Source organism: Phaseolus vulgaris, chromosome 10 (genome assembly GCF_051622355.1).
Source record: "Phaseolus vulgaris cultivar YP4 chromosome 10, ASM5162235v1, whole genome shotgun sequence".
NCBI classification, from domain to species: domain Eukaryota; kingdom Viridiplantae; phylum Streptophyta; class Magnoliopsida; order Fabales; family Fabaceae; genus Phaseolus; species Phaseolus vulgaris.
The window spans coordinates 4,098,904-4,116,475 of NC_143507.1; the positions used below are offsets into that span (position 1 = coordinate 4,098,904).

Below are 17,572 nucleotides of genomic sequence, written 5' to 3' on the forward strand. Positions count from 1 at the left end.
TCTTAAAAGTTATATATATAATTTTTATGTGATAAATTTAAATATAAATATATATAATAAAAAAGAAATTTATATTATAATAACTAGCGGAAATACAGGTGCATTGTGATTGTGTATTTGCATTTTCCTCTTTTACTCATTTTTTATGATAATAGAAATTTAATATACATACATAAATAATTTTTAGATGAGTCAAATTTGAAAAACAAAAAATAAAGTGAAGAGAACGATTAAAAAATAGAAGCTATTTTATTTGATATGTGAGATTTGGTGTAAAAATGTATGAATACTCTCTCTTTTGTTATGTTGTTGCCTTAAAATAAAAAATTAAGAAAAAAATGATAAGTCATATAAAAACTGTACATTAATATTAATTTAAAAAATAATTTTATTTTTTAAATAATTTATATAAAATGATAAAATACTTCATTATATTAATAAAATGAGATATATTAAATAAGGATAAAATTAAAATTAAAATTGTATAAAAAAATATTAAAATAAAAAATTTCATTTATATATAAATAGATATAAAAAAATATTAAAATAATAGTATTAAAAATTCTAATAACAATTAAATAAAAAACTTAGTTATGAATATATCATTACTTTTTAAAGATAGAAGTAAGGACAATGTTAACACTTGCGTTGACAGAGACATAAGAACGAGAAGCAGTAGCAGGTCTCCTTCACAATTTGTCAGAAAATCACACAAATGAATCCACGCTACCCCACCTAATTCAAGCCCAATTTCAACCAACGTTGGAGCCGACAAAAAACATAACAACAAACCCAACAAATAACAGCTAAGAAGCATTGGAAACACCCAAAAACATGAAACGAAACCATAATTCCCACAACCACCACCACTCCTACAGACCAAAAAAATGGATGATGACGATCGCCATTGTAACAATATGCATCACCCTCTTGCTTCTTACCCTCACCAAACCCTCTTCTTCTTCTTCTTCATCTAAACCATCTTCTTATTCTTCTGCAACATGGTCTTCTTCTTCGTTCAATTTAACGGAAGAAGTTGGAGTGGGTCTTCCCAGATTGGCGTACCTGTTGACGGGTACAAAAGGGGAGGAAGCGCAGCTGAAGAGGGTCCTTCAGGCAGTGTATCATCCCAGAAACTACTACCTGCTTCATCTCGATCTAGAAGCTTCTGATGCGGAGAGGCTCGAGCTGGCCAAGTACGTCAAGTTCGAGACTGTGTTTGCGGCGTTTGGGAACGTCATGGTCGTGGGTAAGTCTGATTTGGTCACCTACAAGGGCCCCACCATGGTTGCTTCTACTCTTCACGGCATTGCCTTGTTGCTCAAGAGGGTTCCCCACTGGGACTGGTTTCTCAATCTCAGTGCCTCTGATTATCCTCTCCTCTCCCAAGACGGTCTGTCACTCCTCTTTGCTCTTTTAATTTCTAGTGTTACACTTTTCCAGATGATTGCACATTCACCGAATAATCTACACATGGGAAACAGTTAGAATTGACTCGTAGAACAAAAACCCAGATTTTAGGATTCTACTAGAATTGCTCTTGTCGGTTGCTCTCAACCATTTCCAATAGAAGTTGTTTACGAGTTCCTTAAATAATACAAACATAGAATTCTTAAAATTGAAGATATGAAGCTGGGCACGCCTCTTAAATGGTGTGTCCATATGTCTCACACATGCGTATGACACGTATCGGTGAAGTGTTCTATTAAAAAGTTGGACATGCCTTTTAAATGCTGTGTCCATGTGTCTGACACGTACATTAACATGCGTACGATACTCGACATGTATTGGTGAAATGTGTAATTCAAAAGACAATTAAACTTATTGTATAAGTTTCTATTATGATTATAGAAATAAAGAACAAATTCTATATATAATAAGAAATATTTAAATTATATATGTATTATTGAGAATGTTTTTATTTAATCTCCTATCATATCTTTATATATTGTGTAATTTGTTAAAGTTGTTAATTTGTCTTTAAAAATGAATTTCAACTAAAATGTTTTTTCCATCGATGATGATAATCTCCTGTCACAAAATTCATAATAATGTAATATATAAATCCGTGTCTCCATGTTCTATATTTTAGAGATTATGCGTGCCGAGATAGTGTCCGTGTCAATATTTGATGCTACTCTTCGATTTTAAAGAAGTTATGTTTATAGGGCCATATTAAAGCAATATTTTTATTGATAAGAAAAAACTATTGTAAACAAGTGGAGATGTTCTTAAGCATATAAGACCAGCCATTATTATGTTATTATTGAACCATCTCGAGAGGTCCAACTTCCCCGTCATCAACATGAGGGGTGGGTGTTGTTGATTGCATATTGACCAATGCTGTAGTAAAAATAGTTTATATCCCACAATGATAGCAGTCTTAGACTTTTAATGTATCACTTTTTAATGAAATATTGATCTTTATATGTCTAATTTGTCCCCAAATTAGTTACCTTGTCTTCAATAAAAGTAGTGTGTTTATTGAGAAAAATAGATTATTTTAGTAAAATTGTTTCAAAGATTGTTATATTTATTGTTATTCTTAATCTAGTTCCGTAAAAAAACTTTAAATTGCAGTAAATGTGGGATGGAAGGATGAAAAATTATGGATGTATATTAACGAAATAACAGAGTGAGGGTACGAACTGAAAGTAGTAGTATCAGTGAGTGGGATTTAAAACTGTAATTGGCTATAATGGAGCAACTATAGTGACTGTAGAATCAAGTTATCAATGATCACAATCAATCACACCAACAACCTGATAGAGAAAGAATTAGAACAAACAGAGGAAACAGAGAAGGATGAGCTCAAAGATGAGAGAAGAATCAAAAGGAATTGGGCGATACCACATGGATACCCTCTCATTCTCCAAAGCCTTCCAATAAAACATTCCTCCTCCTTAGCCTAGTGCTTCTTCTCGGGTCCCTTTCTCCTGGATCATTTGACATGTGTCTCCTTGGTATAACAAACTTTCCCACTTTTTCCATGTGATTTGGCTGCTTAAATTCATTTTCTCTTGTGTTATTTTGGCTTCATGTTACAAAGGAGTGAAAAGTAGGAGTCAGTCCTCATCCTATAAACTGAATTTTAGGGTTGAGTTAAACTTAAGTTCTAAGAAGGTAATGGTAGTTATTTTGACATTATGCTTGGGGCCAAAGGACTTTTCTTGGCTGGTAGCTTCTGCTCTTGCTATTTCCAGCATCTTCCATTTTCTCATCATCAATGCGGTCTCTCTCCTACTTATTCTGTTTTGTGCTAATCTGCCTATGGATAGGATTTTTCACCTGTCATAAACATTGATGTCACAACATTAATTTCTTTTTGTTAATATGCTTCTACAAAGTAGCAGGAAAAATAATATTTTTCTACCTTTGGGGGTGGGCTACATGATAATCCTAGAGGAGAAGTTTATGGTTCATTGTTTTCTGTTTATGATGGATACCTATCAAACGAGCAGCCCATATCAAGCCAGTTGGCCCAAAATGAGAATTCTGATGTTTCTCCCCTAGCTTCTATAAAACTCTAAAAACCTGCTTGTCCTGTGTTAAGTTTGTTATGTTATTTTTACAACTTTTATTTCTTCTCCTCTTAGGATAGGTTTTAAGCCTAACTCAACCCCATAAAACCGAATCATGGGGTGAGGTTTGCACCCATTTATATACAATGAAATATTCTCATTTCTAGTGGATGTGAGATCTACAACAGGAACAATCTCCAAAGGCATGGTTTGAGAGATTTACAAAAGCAATGGTTAGGACATAACCACAGCTAAAGGGATCATACTTTATTCTTAAAAACACTTTGTTACAGGTAAACTCACTATTGTGATGGTTTGTGTCAATGATATGAATATTGCACGAGACGATGAAACAAAGAAATTGATTTTAAAGGAAAAATTGGTAGCCCAATTTGAAATGAAAGACTTGGGAAAACTAAAGTATTTTTTTGGAATAGAGATTGCTTATTAAAAAAGAGGAAAGAAAATATGTACTTGATCTCCTCAAAGAAATAGATACGCTGGGAGTTGGGATGTAGAGCTCGAGTAGTTCTTATTAAACATAATCATAAAATTAAAAGTGAAGAGAAAACTCCTATAGAAAAGACCCAATATTAGATATTGATAGGGAAACTTATTTATCTATTCCACATGAGACCAAACATTACTCATGCAATTAGTGTGATAAGTCAGTATATGCATGATCAAAGAAAAAAATGCATGCAAGAAATTTACCAAATTCTTCCGTACTTGAAGTTAAAACCCAAGAAAGGGGTTACTGTGAAGGAAAGAAGACACTTTGACCATGAAGATTTATACTGATGCAGACTATGGAAGTTCTATTACTGACAAAAAATCTACTTATGGGCATTGAATGTTTATTGGAGAAAGTTTGATAACCTAAGCAAGCAAAAAAAAAACAAAATAAAGAGTATCTCATTCCATTGTAAAAGTTGAATTTTGAGTCCTTGCTCAAGGTGTGTGTGCATTTGAAGGAGTTAGGATGAAAATCATACTTGGTGATCTTAAAATCAAGGTTGACATTCCTATGCAATTGTATTGTGATAAGTCAGAGCCATGAGCATGACGCATAATCAAATACAACACGATAAGACTTTGAAATTTTAAGAGAGGTCTTGTGGTTACAACCCATGTCCTTACAAGACTTATAGCTGATATTTTTACTAAGGGGATTCCTTAGGGTAGATTCCTTGATTTTGTTGGTAAGTTGGGAAGGATCGAAATTCATTTACCAATTTGAGGAGAAGTAATGTAAATAGAGGATTATTAGGATAAAAATATCCTTAATATCTCATAGTAATTAGAAGAAAAATATCTTTAGAATTTTCTTATTCATTTCAACATATTTTTATTTCTTTATTTTGGGGAGTTTGATTGTTACAAATAGAGGTGCTGAGAATAAATTTTGTGTAATTGTTATCAATAAAATAATTATTTATTTCCTTACATAGTTCAAGTGCTCCTAATATTACAGTAGCTCAGTATCAATGTTAAATTGCTCTATTCCAACAACCTAGTGACTCTATTGGCACAAGCACAAGCGACAACACAATCTAGTCATGTTAACCTTTCTCACTCTCCACAAAATATAGACCCAAGCCTTGCTAACAATTGCATTTTTAGTAGTTTCATTCTTGCTTTGTCCACACATCATTTAGGCTCTACTCCATGGATAATAGATTTAGGAGCTACCTATCATCATATCACTTGTTCTTTCGATTGTTTTCAAGCTTATTTTAAAATTAAACCTATTCATATTAAGTTTCCTACTGAGGCATGCTTAATTACATTATTATTCATAATGTTCTTCCTGTTCCTAAATTAAATTTAACCTCATTTCTCTTTCCAAACTAATTTCCTGCTAAATTACACACTCACCTTCTCTAATGATGTTTTCAAAATTCAAGAAATGAACTCTTTGAAGATGATTGGTGTGACTAAATTGAAAGAAGGGCTCTATCATCTAGTTTAGATGGTTATTTAAGTTGATTGGTTGAAGAAATCTAGCATGTTGCATTTAAATGAGAGGAAAGGTGAAGGAAGAGATTATCTTGCTTACCTATGAGAGAATTGGGACCTTTGGATTTTGGCTGGAAGTCTGCAAGCTAAGCATTATATTCAGCAAAGAAATCCCTTATTTCTTCTATTAAGATGCCACATTTGTATTAGTTAGTATATGGATAGGAAGGAAATGTTTCAAGTTCTCATTTGACCATCCTCATCTAACTTTGTATCATAAGTCAATTACATGAACAAGTACTTTTCTTTAGTGCTTTTGGCTTCTTATTCTTACAAAAATGGAATTTAAGTCTAACTAAAACACACAAAAATGACTTGTAAGGTAAGACTTTCACCCACTTATATTTAAATGATTTTGATACTATTTTAAAAAAGTGAAATTTAAGTCTCACTTAACCTCACAAAACCGGCTTGTAAGATGAAGTTTGTACCCACTTATATACTATAATTTGATCATATATCCAGTCGATATAAGATCTCTAATACATATATATTAATGAATCCAAGTCTGTTTCACCAATATAAATTATGTTTATTTTGCTGACTTTTTTCCATGTAACTTGCTTCAGATCTCTTGCACATCTTTTCGTTCTTGCCAAGGGATCTAAATTTCATTGAGCATACAAGTAATATTGGTTGGAAAGAGTATGTACATTATCTGTTCTTTGACATTGTCTCAATTTGTTGCTAAACTATTTGTTCATAATTTTGTGTACCTGTAATAACTGTGGCATCAGGCATCAAAGAGCTAGACCGATCATTATAGATCCAGGCTTATATCATTTGAAGAAATCTGGCGTTTACTGGGCTAAAGAGAAGAGATCTGTTCCTTCATCGTTCAAATTATTCACAGGTATTAATTATGCTGCATTTCCAAAACTTTGACATATTTTCTTCTAGTCCTTATCCCCCATTTTTTTCTCTTCTTATTTTTCTTTATAAATGTATGCTGCTTAAGTTTCTCTTATGCACCTCCTATTCTATCTTTTATGTTTTTTGTTTTGTTTTGTTGTGTTAAATATGAATGGGGGACGAACCCTGGTGTAACACTAACCTTCCACCTTGGTGACCAGTTGGTCATGGAAACAATCTCTTTGCATATGTATGGGGAAGACTTCTGAAAATTACCCTCCCTCATACCTTGTTGAAGTGGGGACCTATGGCACTAGGGAACCTTAGTTTATTCATTGTCATAAAGATCAGCATCGCAGAGTAACAATGACTTCGGCATGCATGATAGGCTCTGCAAATGCTGTTATTTCTTATTGACCATAGCTCAATATAATAGGGGATTAAGGAATTATTCTAATTAGATGTGTCATTACATGAATTTAATGGTCTAACTAGCCAAAGTGATCTAAAACGTTATTGAGAAAGTGGTTAGCATATTTGTATTGTCTTTCTATACAAAGCATTGGAATGAATGCTCAGCCATTTCATTGACCAAATGATTGAAATTTGTTTCGATGTTCTTATAAAATAAATTGACCCCAAGTAAATGTACTTGATATCCAATCTGAAGGCTGAGTCATCAAACATACAAGTTTCTTTAGAAGATTGCAATGGAGTTCTCTTATTAGCTCATAGGTATATTTCTGGAAACATCACAGGTCTTGCTGTTGCTTTTAATTTTTTTTGTTTATTACACAGAGCTTTTGCATAACATAGTAAACATGCTACGTATACCATAGTAATTAAGGAATAAAAAGTGCAATTTGGTGCTCCACAAGGAGTTGAGCAACAGTAAAACACAAATCATTAGGGTGCGGATGTTATTTTTTAGATAATTTTGTTAACCCTAGTCAAATTGACTAGACTGTTTGGTTAGGAGTTATGAATCAACCTTATATATAAAGCAAGGTTGATTCCTATGTTAGACAGAACAGAACACATATCTTCATTCTTGTTTTTCTTCTCTCTTGATATCAATCTCGGTGAACACCTTCTGTCTGGCCTTCCTTTTCTGTAATCTTCGAGTTTGCGCTTAGATTCATTTCTCCTTCTTCTTCATTCCTTCATTCTTCCTTCCTGGTTCGCCACAGTAGACTCTCGTTTTCCACTCGGCGTTGACGTTATACGTTATTCTTGTGGTAGACGATTGTTGGGGTTGGTTAGACGATCTGGGTAACTCTCTTTACAAGCATTACCATAACATTATTTTTAATTCGAGAGAAGCTTCATTTTACTTGATATTTTTTCTTATTAGTATTTGTGAATAAGTCTTAGTTGTTTTACCTAATGGTATTTTGTGGCTTTCATCCAGGTTCTCCGTGGATTGTCTTGACAAAGTCATTTCTGGAGTTTTGTGTTTGGGGTTGGGATAATCTTCCTCGCACTCTCCTGATGTATTACACAAATTTTCTTTCATCCCCAGAGGGCTACTTCCATACTGTCATTTGCAATAATAAGGACTATCAAAACACGACCATTAATCATGATTTACGTTATATAAGGTGGGACAACCCACCAAAACAGCATCCATTGTTCTTGAAGTTGGAGCATTTTGATGACATGGTACGTAGTGGTATTCCTTTTGCTCGAAAGTTTGCCAAGGATGATCCAGTTCTTGACAAAATTGACAAGGAACTCCTGAGAAAATCAAAGGGTCACTTTACGCCTGGAGGGTGGTGTTTTGGAAGTCCTCTTTTGGGAAAAGACCCTTGCACAGTTTATGGAAATCCAATTGTAGTTAAACCTACTTTACAATCAAAGAAGCTAGAAAAACTAATGGTGAAACTATTAGATTCTGAAAATTTTAGGCCGAAACAGTGTAAATAGTTGTCACTCCCACGTGGAATCTCTATTCATGATTCTATTGGCGTGTTTATTCAATCTGTCCAAATTTAACACTGTGAATTGCTATGAAACGTGTCTTTCTTGTCATGTGTGAACCTAAGTAGGTCTTATAAATTCATGCCATAAATGAACCTTTGGTTTCAAGAGAAACTTTTGCTTCGTTTGAAACATGATGTGGTATTGGTAAAGGAACTTACAACAGAAAACAAGTTTTTATTTTATGGTCCATTTTTAATCAATGCATTTTACAAATGTGTAATTTACTATTATGTCTTTTTTTAATTTACTAGAAAAGATAGGTAATGGTTTAAATTTGCATATTGACCCATTAAAATATTAAAATTCCTAAATGCAATTATTCAATTATAGTTCTTCCTAAAAAAAAATATCAAATCCACAAGAAACAGTTGAATAATCAAATAAAAAAAGTTTGTTTAGGAAGAAACTAATTTTTGAACAACAACCTATACCTCTTTCAAATACAATTTTTATTTGCAAATCCTTGTACTAATTTGATCCAATTCAAAACTCATGTGTGATATCAATATTTTATTTTTTTATTCTAACATAAATATATTTTATTTAAACATGTTGATCACCTATTATTAAAGCATTCAAAATAGTTAAGCTTTAAATTTTAAAAAAATTACTTAGTTTCCCAATTAAAAAATAAATTAATTTTACGAACCATAAATAAATCAATTATATTAAATTGATATTTAAAATCATTCATATAATTTACGACAAAATACAAAATATTACAACTCCACTTAATACATACTTAATGAACTAATTACTAATATATGAAGACCACTCACAAAATATTAACCGTACTAAAATTTAAAATTTATTAATAATTATCATATTAAAAATTATTTTACCATCTATATGAGTGGTATAATGTTAAGGTAATTTATTCTATGAATAAGAACTAAAATCATATATATATATATATATATATATATATATAAAATGTATATGTATGCATGTCATTTTCAGAGGTTCGTCCTTCGTCACGGAAAACCCTATCTCTGTCTTAGGCTTCCAATTACAGAGAAGAGCTGTTAATCAGGCGAGGAAAGGAATGGCATTTATGAAGGGAAAGGCAGTGATCACCAAAGTGGCAGCGTTGGCTAAGTATGGGGTGCTCCCAGGAACCATGGCGTTTGCGCTCTTCTACTCTCCACCTAATTACTCCTCTTCTTCCAACAAACATGCTTCTGCCACCTCCAATTAGTAAACTCATTTTGTTCGGTTCGTTACTTCAATCACTATGTCTTCCTTTTTCCATTTTTTTATAATCCATGTTATTGTGTTGTTGTACTGAATACTTTTTGTTTTCTTTTTCGTTGTCAAGTTTATTCAACTGAGTTTATTATTGTTGTGAATATTATATTTTTCTGGGAACTGGTGTGGAAACAGAGAGATCTTAAGTAACTCGAAGTTTAATTTTTTTATCTGAGGAGGGATATGGTCATCATGCTATGTTGGATCTGTTCTGTAAATTCTTTGTGCTGCATATGGGGCAGTTTGGGTAGCTAGGTTTGTCCCCTTAGCCATTGATCTTTCTGTTTATTTTGTTGTGATTGATTTGATTACCATTGCTGCTATTTTTTTATGTTTTCTTTTTCTTCCTTCTGCCTATGAGAAAGAAGTTGTGTCTGTGGGGTATTGACCTTCCTGATTGCAAGTTATATTTGGGTTTCATGGTTTCAACTGTTTGTATTCAAATTTAAAAATACTGGTTGTTTTTTTCTTTTTTTGCTTACAGTGTTCTGTTGTCTCCTTCAATTGGCTATTAAGCTATGGGCCCATATTTGTATGGTCTAAGGTTCTTAATATTTGACCATGCTGTGCATGTTATCATGTCTACTAATGTGAGAAAATTTTAGGAATTCTTGACTGGAGGAAGGAACCAGAAGCATTTTGGAACAGATAAAACTCTGGTCATGATTCACGAAGGATGTTGTTGTTGTACTAGGGCTTACTGGGATTGTTTTGGGATGTCTTTTAATTATGTTCATATTCAGTGTTTTAAAAAATTGTAAGAAATAGGGCTTCCTCATGTTGATTTGGTTGGTTATATAGGATCTATGAAAAAATTACAACCAGGCCTTGTCCTAGTGAGAGGGTTTAGATACATTAGTCAATGAACAGCATCAGTCTTGAATCTCTTGATAAAAATATTATATTCTTTTTGGTTATAATAGAACTGTTCAAATAAAGATAGTTTCTAATGGTTTGTCCTAATCTTTCTTATGGTCATCCTGATAATCATACCTCTCCTTTCTACTTGGAGCCTTTCTAGTTGTCTTCTATTGTGACCCAACTACCTTCATTTTTCACATATGTCCACTCATCCATGTCAGTATTCTAATCTCCTTTTAAATATACGTTTGCTTCTGTTGGCACTTAACTGCCCAACATTCTCAAAACCTAATTCTATTCTCTACATTTGGAAGTGTGAAGGTATTGGGTGCTGGGTAGCTTGGAACATAGTGGCTATATCAATAAAGTAATCATATACCAACCTATGATTGGTTAGCAACTGCTTGCATTTCTAAATTTAGACTTGATTTATAACTATCAAAGTGTGCTAACTAACCTATGAGCTAACCTTGCCCCATCCAACAAAAAGGTGGATTGGATTGGTTGCTGACACCTTGGTTGATGTGATCCAGCTCATAGAACCTTCTGGTTAACCAGGCATGAACATGGGAAGAAGTTTTTGACTGACATAACCCTAACTCTGCTCTCTCCTCTCAGCTTTGAGATTAAGCTGTAATTAAGCCTTAGATTTTTTTCATCTCATTACTCCTTTGGTGGCTTAATGGCAGTATGATGGAATAATTGTATCAAGGTTTTAAATAGTGCCGCTATAGCATTGCCATAGTAGTGTATGTAGAGGAGCAGAGTAGCCCCCTGCCCACTACAGGGGGCTGCCGTAGTGGAGAGGGGACCAAATAATAGCGGGTTGAATAGCACAGCAGTAGTGAGCGCTACATTGTGCTATGTGTTGATTTAAAAAATACTTTTGAATAGAGACATTTGGGCTTTGTTAGAGGACTATTTTGGGATATTAATTTCCAAAATTGAAATCTAAAGATGTAGTAATAGTGAAAATGATAAAGAAAACTTGGATTTACAAAATGATGACTGATAATTCCCATGTTGGAAACTTGTAATTGAACTTTTGTTGGTGTTTACTTCTGTGTCTTGCTGAAGATAACTTAGACTTTTTATCGTTTATTGTTGATGTTATTAATTTTGGGTTTAGAAGATATAAAATCTCCTTTATTTATTGTATTGATTTTTCTCTCTTAATATAAATAAACCATTTTTGCTGTCACAGAGAAATACCATTTCAGCACAATGGTTCCTTTATCTTTATATAGTTGTTCTGATCTATCCAATCGGAAAAACACTACCCCAAATGCTCATCCACACTTCCTCGTGCCCTCGAACTCCATGCCAGCTTTGCTGGTGCCTGATGTTCACCAACCTCTTGCCTAAGTTGCTTCCTCTGTGGACCTCATACTTGTAGTGGTGGCACCATCAGAGTTACTTTGGTGGTTCTCCCTTATAAGAGTAGAACCAACGAGATAATAGAAACAAACCGAAAAAAAAAATGAGGGGAGAATAAGAGAAAAACCAACAAGGTAATTGAAAAAGAAAAAAATTAGAGCCTTGTAGTTTGGGCTAGGGGAGTGCGTTGGGAAGCGTACAAGTGGTGGCATTGCTGTGGTTGATTGTGGTGCTACAATGAATTGATATCAACGAAAAAGGTGGCAGGTGGCGGTGAAACAGGTTGCATGAGGTAGAGGAATAGGTTGCATGCAGTGGCAGTGTCTTTGGTGGCTAACTGCAGCTACCGTAGTTGGGTTACAAATGGTTCACGAAGGTTGGCTTAGTTTTTTTTTTTAATTTTGGGTTGGGTTTGGCTCAGATTGTACAACATAGCCCGTTTTATTTTTAAATCTATTTGAGGTGGTCGGGTTAAGGAATCCACCAAATCAGGGTTTCTTTTGCCTTAGGTCTAGGCTGGGTTGCATTGAACTAGACTTCTTCCTCCTTGGGGCTACGGCGTGGGACTAGTGTGATTTCTGCCATGAGACATAGATTTCTGCCATTGCATTGCCATGATCATTTTTAATAACACTTGTATAATCTATCTGAGTACTTGTGCCTTCCTAGTGCTATGAAATGCTTTATTACTTCCTCTTGGTGATGAATGGATCCCTTAGAAGAGTTCAATATAGCCTTGCATTTCCCTTAGAAAAGTTCAATATAGTCTTGCATTTCCCTTAGAAGAGTTCAATATAGTCTTGTATTTTCTTTCTCTGGTGGTATCTGTTTTGTTATAAGCTTTGGTATAGTTATGACTCCTGAGGAAGCCCTGTTGTCTTCTAAGTTATTAGAAACAAGGACCATGTCTCAGTGTGATGATTCCATCATACATGATTGAGTTGCGAAAACTTTTGGATAGGTATCCTACATCTGAATTGACTTCTTTTTGGTTAAAGAATCTCTTTCTAGTTGCTCTGGAACAGTTAGAATATTCTCTAGAAGAAATACGGAGTTTTGCTTTTGGTGGCAACATGCTATGGGGTGGTGGTCCCGCTTATGGGGTCAATTTGACACTGAGTATAATGATGTACACTTGACAACCTTGTGCACTAGTATGTGATTCTCCATTATTGGAAACAAGAGCCGTTAAATTTCTTTCACGGCGAGTTTGTATGCACAGCATCCAAGTTTGTGTGAGACTGACAATATTAAAGTGAATTTGGGCATTCTTTTCATGTCAAAAGAAGAATTTGAAATAACGTTTTGTCCTAATGGTTTAATTTTCTAATGGAACAGGAGCATATGGATTGCTTGTTGATGCAAGTTAGCAATGGGGAGCCGTTAATAAAGTATGATCCGTAATAAAGCTGGTGACAATGTTTTTGAAACTTCTACGTTCAGGTTGACTTGAAGAGAATTTGTTTTTTATGGATTATGTGGTCAAAACCCATATTTTCCATACCATTACTATAATAACAAGCAATGTAAGTAGCCTCATTATGTGGATTCGATTTCATAGTTTAGATTGGGCTCTTTCTTCCTGCTTCCATAGCTTATTGTGGCACTTCCATATTTCTTAAAATATAAAAAATACTCTTTATTCTATTGATGTTTTTCATTTGGAAGGGGTGATCCATAAAAACTTCTGATTAAAGAATTAAGAAGGTATTCCAAAATGAGTTTCTTTAAAATAAATATATTCCAAATTATTGATTTAGGAATATCTTCCGGATTTTGTATTCTAGAATGTATTTTGTTAAAGAAAAAAAAAATTCTGAATTTAAGATGTAAATAGAAAATAATATATTTTCAAATTGTAGAATCCAGAATTTATTTTTTTAAGGACAAAACAGTCTTTTGCATGACTTATGGGGTGCAGAGGAAGCTCTCTATGGAGGTGCAGGAAGAAGCCTAGAAATGTGTTATTTTACTATTTCAATTAAAAAATGTTTTATATATTTTTTTAACAAAACTAATTTCCGTTCAATAACAACTTATATGATTATAAATTCTTTAGAGATAATTGACACTTTTCAGTTTTTAATTTATTAGTTTTATTTAGAATAAGTTAAATAATGAACTCGAAAATAATATAGATTTATGGAGCTAAACAAGTTATTACTATACTAATATTAACGTAAAGATATTTAATTAAGTCTAAATTTTTAAAAGGAAAAACCGAAATTGAAAGAAGAATAAACATGAATGAGATTAAATTGCAGTAATTTCAGAGGATTAAAAGGAGCTTGCGTAAATATAAAAGAAAGGAAAATGTGTTGGCGTATAAAGAAAATTTCATGTTTTGGAAGGTCATTTGTTTTGAGACACTTGCAAAGTTTTTATTAATGTTCTCACCAAAAAAGTGTAGGTCTCTCCAGACACAAGACGTTGTTTGCCTATCAAGATAAACTCTCAATTTAAATGAGACATGGTTGTTCAGGTTGTTGAAGATAATAATGAGATATTTATAGGTAGAAGATTTTTTAATATTTAAATTATTAAGAATGATAAAGTATATAAACTTTTCTCACAAATTTAAACAACTTCAACTTTCTTCCGTCTTCTTCTCAAATCTTTACACTTCTACTCTCTCACATCCTTAATCTTTCATTCTCCTACACTTTCTAATCCAAACAAAGTCGGAATACTTTATATGAGATTGACTTATATTTCTAAATATTTTTAAATATTTAAAATAAATAATAAATATGATTGATTATTGAATATTTGTCATTCAATCAATTATTATTATATAAATATTGAAGTTATACAATTATATTTGATTTAATTGAATTGCATTTGATTTGGTCGGATTGCATCCATTTTGATGTATTTTATATTATTACGTGTATGTTCGTATATTTTGCATACTGTAAAAACAATTTACAATATTTACTTTTAATATGAGAAAATGATATTTTATATATATATATGAAGCTCAGACACACCTTTTAAATGTTGTATTCTTTGAATACTGATACGCGTATGACACTTATAAAACATGTAAAGTGTGCAATTTAAAGATTTTTTTTTATCTGTAATGTATATTTGAGAGGACTCTAACACAATACTAATAAGGAGAAATGCAACGATTTTCTAAAACTCATAAAATTGTAAAATTCTACTATAACTATAGCAATAGAAATAAATAATCACGTGAAAATGCTTTATTTATTTTTCCGTCACGTGAATTTATTAAAGTTGATTTGTCTTTAAATAAATTTGGACTAAATACATATATGATGTTTTTCTTCTTCTAAATAGATAATTATGTGGACTATCTTAATTTTAATACATATCTTTATCTTTAGAGTTATATTTCTCCACTAGTATATGTGAAAAATAGTTATACATGTAGCCGAAATCACTTTGCGCGTAGTTTAGGAATGTGGTGGAATTGATGATCGATGCTGTGACGTAAACCTAATTAATTAGATTGATGGGCTATGGTGGATTGAGTGAGGTATGCACATTTTGGTATTCACGCGGTGCCATTATTATTATTATTATTATTATTATTATTATTATTATTATTATTATTATTATTATTATTATTATTATTATTATTATTATTATTATTATTATTATTATTATTATTATTATTATTATTATTATTATTATTATTATTATTATTATTATTATTATTATTATTATTATTATTATTATTATTATTATTATTATTATTATTATTATTATTATTATTATTATTATTATTATTATTATTATTATTATTATTATATTATTATTATTATTATTATTATTATTATTATTATTATTATTATTATTATTATTATTATTATTATTATTATTATTATTATTATTATTATTATTATTATTATTATTATTATTATTATTATTATTATTATTATTATTATTATTATTATTATTATTATTATTATTATTATTATTATTATTATTATTATTATTATTATTATTATTATTATTATTATTATTATTATTATTATTATTATTATTATTATTATTATTATTATTATTATTATTATTATTATTATTATTATTATTATTATTATTATTATTATTATTATTATTATTATTATTATTATTATTATTATTATTATTATTATTATTATTATTATTATTATTATTATTATTATTATTATTATTATTATTATTATTATTATTATTATTATTATTATTATTATTATTATTATTATTATTATTATTATAATTATTATTATATATGACTAACTCTCAAACAAGTCAATAGTTTTCTTGTAGCTAGTGCTCCTCATCTTATCTTCAATAACTTTTATCATTCCCCTCCCTTTTCTCATTTATCCTTATATATAAATAATTATGTTACAAATATGTTAACAAATTTTACTCCAACATATTAGGTCTCTTTTTAAGAAACGGGTAATGTGATAATTGAATTTAAATAATGTACAAGAAATAGAAAATTTAATCAGGTGATTAGATACTCAGATAGAAGAAAGTAGAATATCGTTTAATAGTAGTGTCATAGATCGTCTAGTGCAGACATTTATTAGACTGAATTGTTTTAAGTGGTTTTTTTTATTATTCTCTTAATCTAAATTTTATATATAAAGATTATGCTCTATGTTGTAGTAGACTATGTATAGAGTCTTCCAGAGTTAATAAAGTGTTTTTTTTTTCAATCTCATTCTTGTGTTTTTTTTTTGTTATTGTTGAGTGTATAGAGTCTTCTAGAGTTAATAAAGTTTTTTTTTTTCAATTTCATTCCTGTTTTTTTTTTATTATTGTGAACCAAACAATTAGCGATATATATGGGAATAAGAAAGAAAAAGTTCAGAAATGAAGTCATTCTCACTTGCTTTATAATTTTGCTTCATCATCATGTTTCATGTTAATTTTCGTTTACTATCACTTCACACTTAAATCCTTCTTTCATAAAATAAATTTAGTGCCGAATTATTTTCCTATTAATTCCATTTGGTGACAATCTTTTTACAAAATTAAGTTATTTTTTTATATTTGATTCATGTTATTTTAATCTAATTAATATATATATTTCGCTGAGAAGGAAATATGTAGAAAGTTTGAAATGTTCACGATAATACAGCCAGAGTTTTATCCATGTCGCTTTACACAAGTATGATTAAAGCAAAAGAGTATATAATTTCTAGTTCCTGAATTTGTAACAAATTCTATTTCAAATGGAAAAATGTATAAGTATTTTTTTGCGTGGAGTGAATCAATTAATGTACGTGGCTTACGATTAAATAAGTGGATCCTTTACATAAATAAATTCTTCCATGCTTAAAACCTCACGGAACATATATATATATATATGGATGGAATAAAGTGATTTTTGTTCTTCTCTGGAATCTGATATGATCTTATAGCTACTATTTACAAGATTAACTAATCTCTTCTAAGTGAAGTGAAATGTCTTTTAGGTTAAGATGTCATTTTCTCTTACTTCTTGTTGGTGCATGAAAGTGTTCAATAGATGGAGATTCATAAAGTAATGGATGAATAATAGAAAATTAGTGGATTGTACGCATTAAAGTGTTGCTTATTATTTTATTTTTTTTGTTAATTTTAAGAATAATGAATTTAATTAATAATGTTTCTTCAATAGTTTATTGAGAAAATATAGTTGAACTTAACTTGAAGTTATACACAATTTCTTCTATTTTAAATACATGCTTCTATTTAGATAA

The 17,572-nt window shown here is 30.9% G+C and overlaps 1 protein-coding gene and 1 long non-coding RNA gene across 2 annotated transcripts; both read left to right on the forward strand.

Moving 5' to 3' along the window:
* The first annotated feature begins 624 nt into the window (after positions 1-624).
* Positions 625-8,372, forward strand: LOC137818260 (Core-2/I-branching beta-1,6-N-acetylglucosaminyltransferase family protein). The gene is made up of 4 exons (XM_068621562.2): positions 625-1,393; positions 6,110-6,185; positions 6,278-6,393; positions 7,804-8,372. Exons 1-4 carry the CDS (start codon positions 835-837, stop codon positions 8,316-8,318), a joined length of 1,266 nt encoding a protein of 421 aa, XP_068477663.1. The 5' UTR covers positions 625-834; the 3' UTR covers positions 8,319-8,372.
* Positions 8,373-9,308: 936 nt separating this feature from the next.
* LOC137818258 (uncharacterized) lies at positions 9,309-13,508 on the forward strand. Its single transcript, XR_011082048.1, has 2 exons — positions 9,309-9,590; positions 13,200-13,508. It is a non-coding gene; the product is annotated as an uncharacterized LOC137818258 (long non-coding RNA).
* Positions 13,509-17,572: the final 4,064 nt, after the last annotated feature.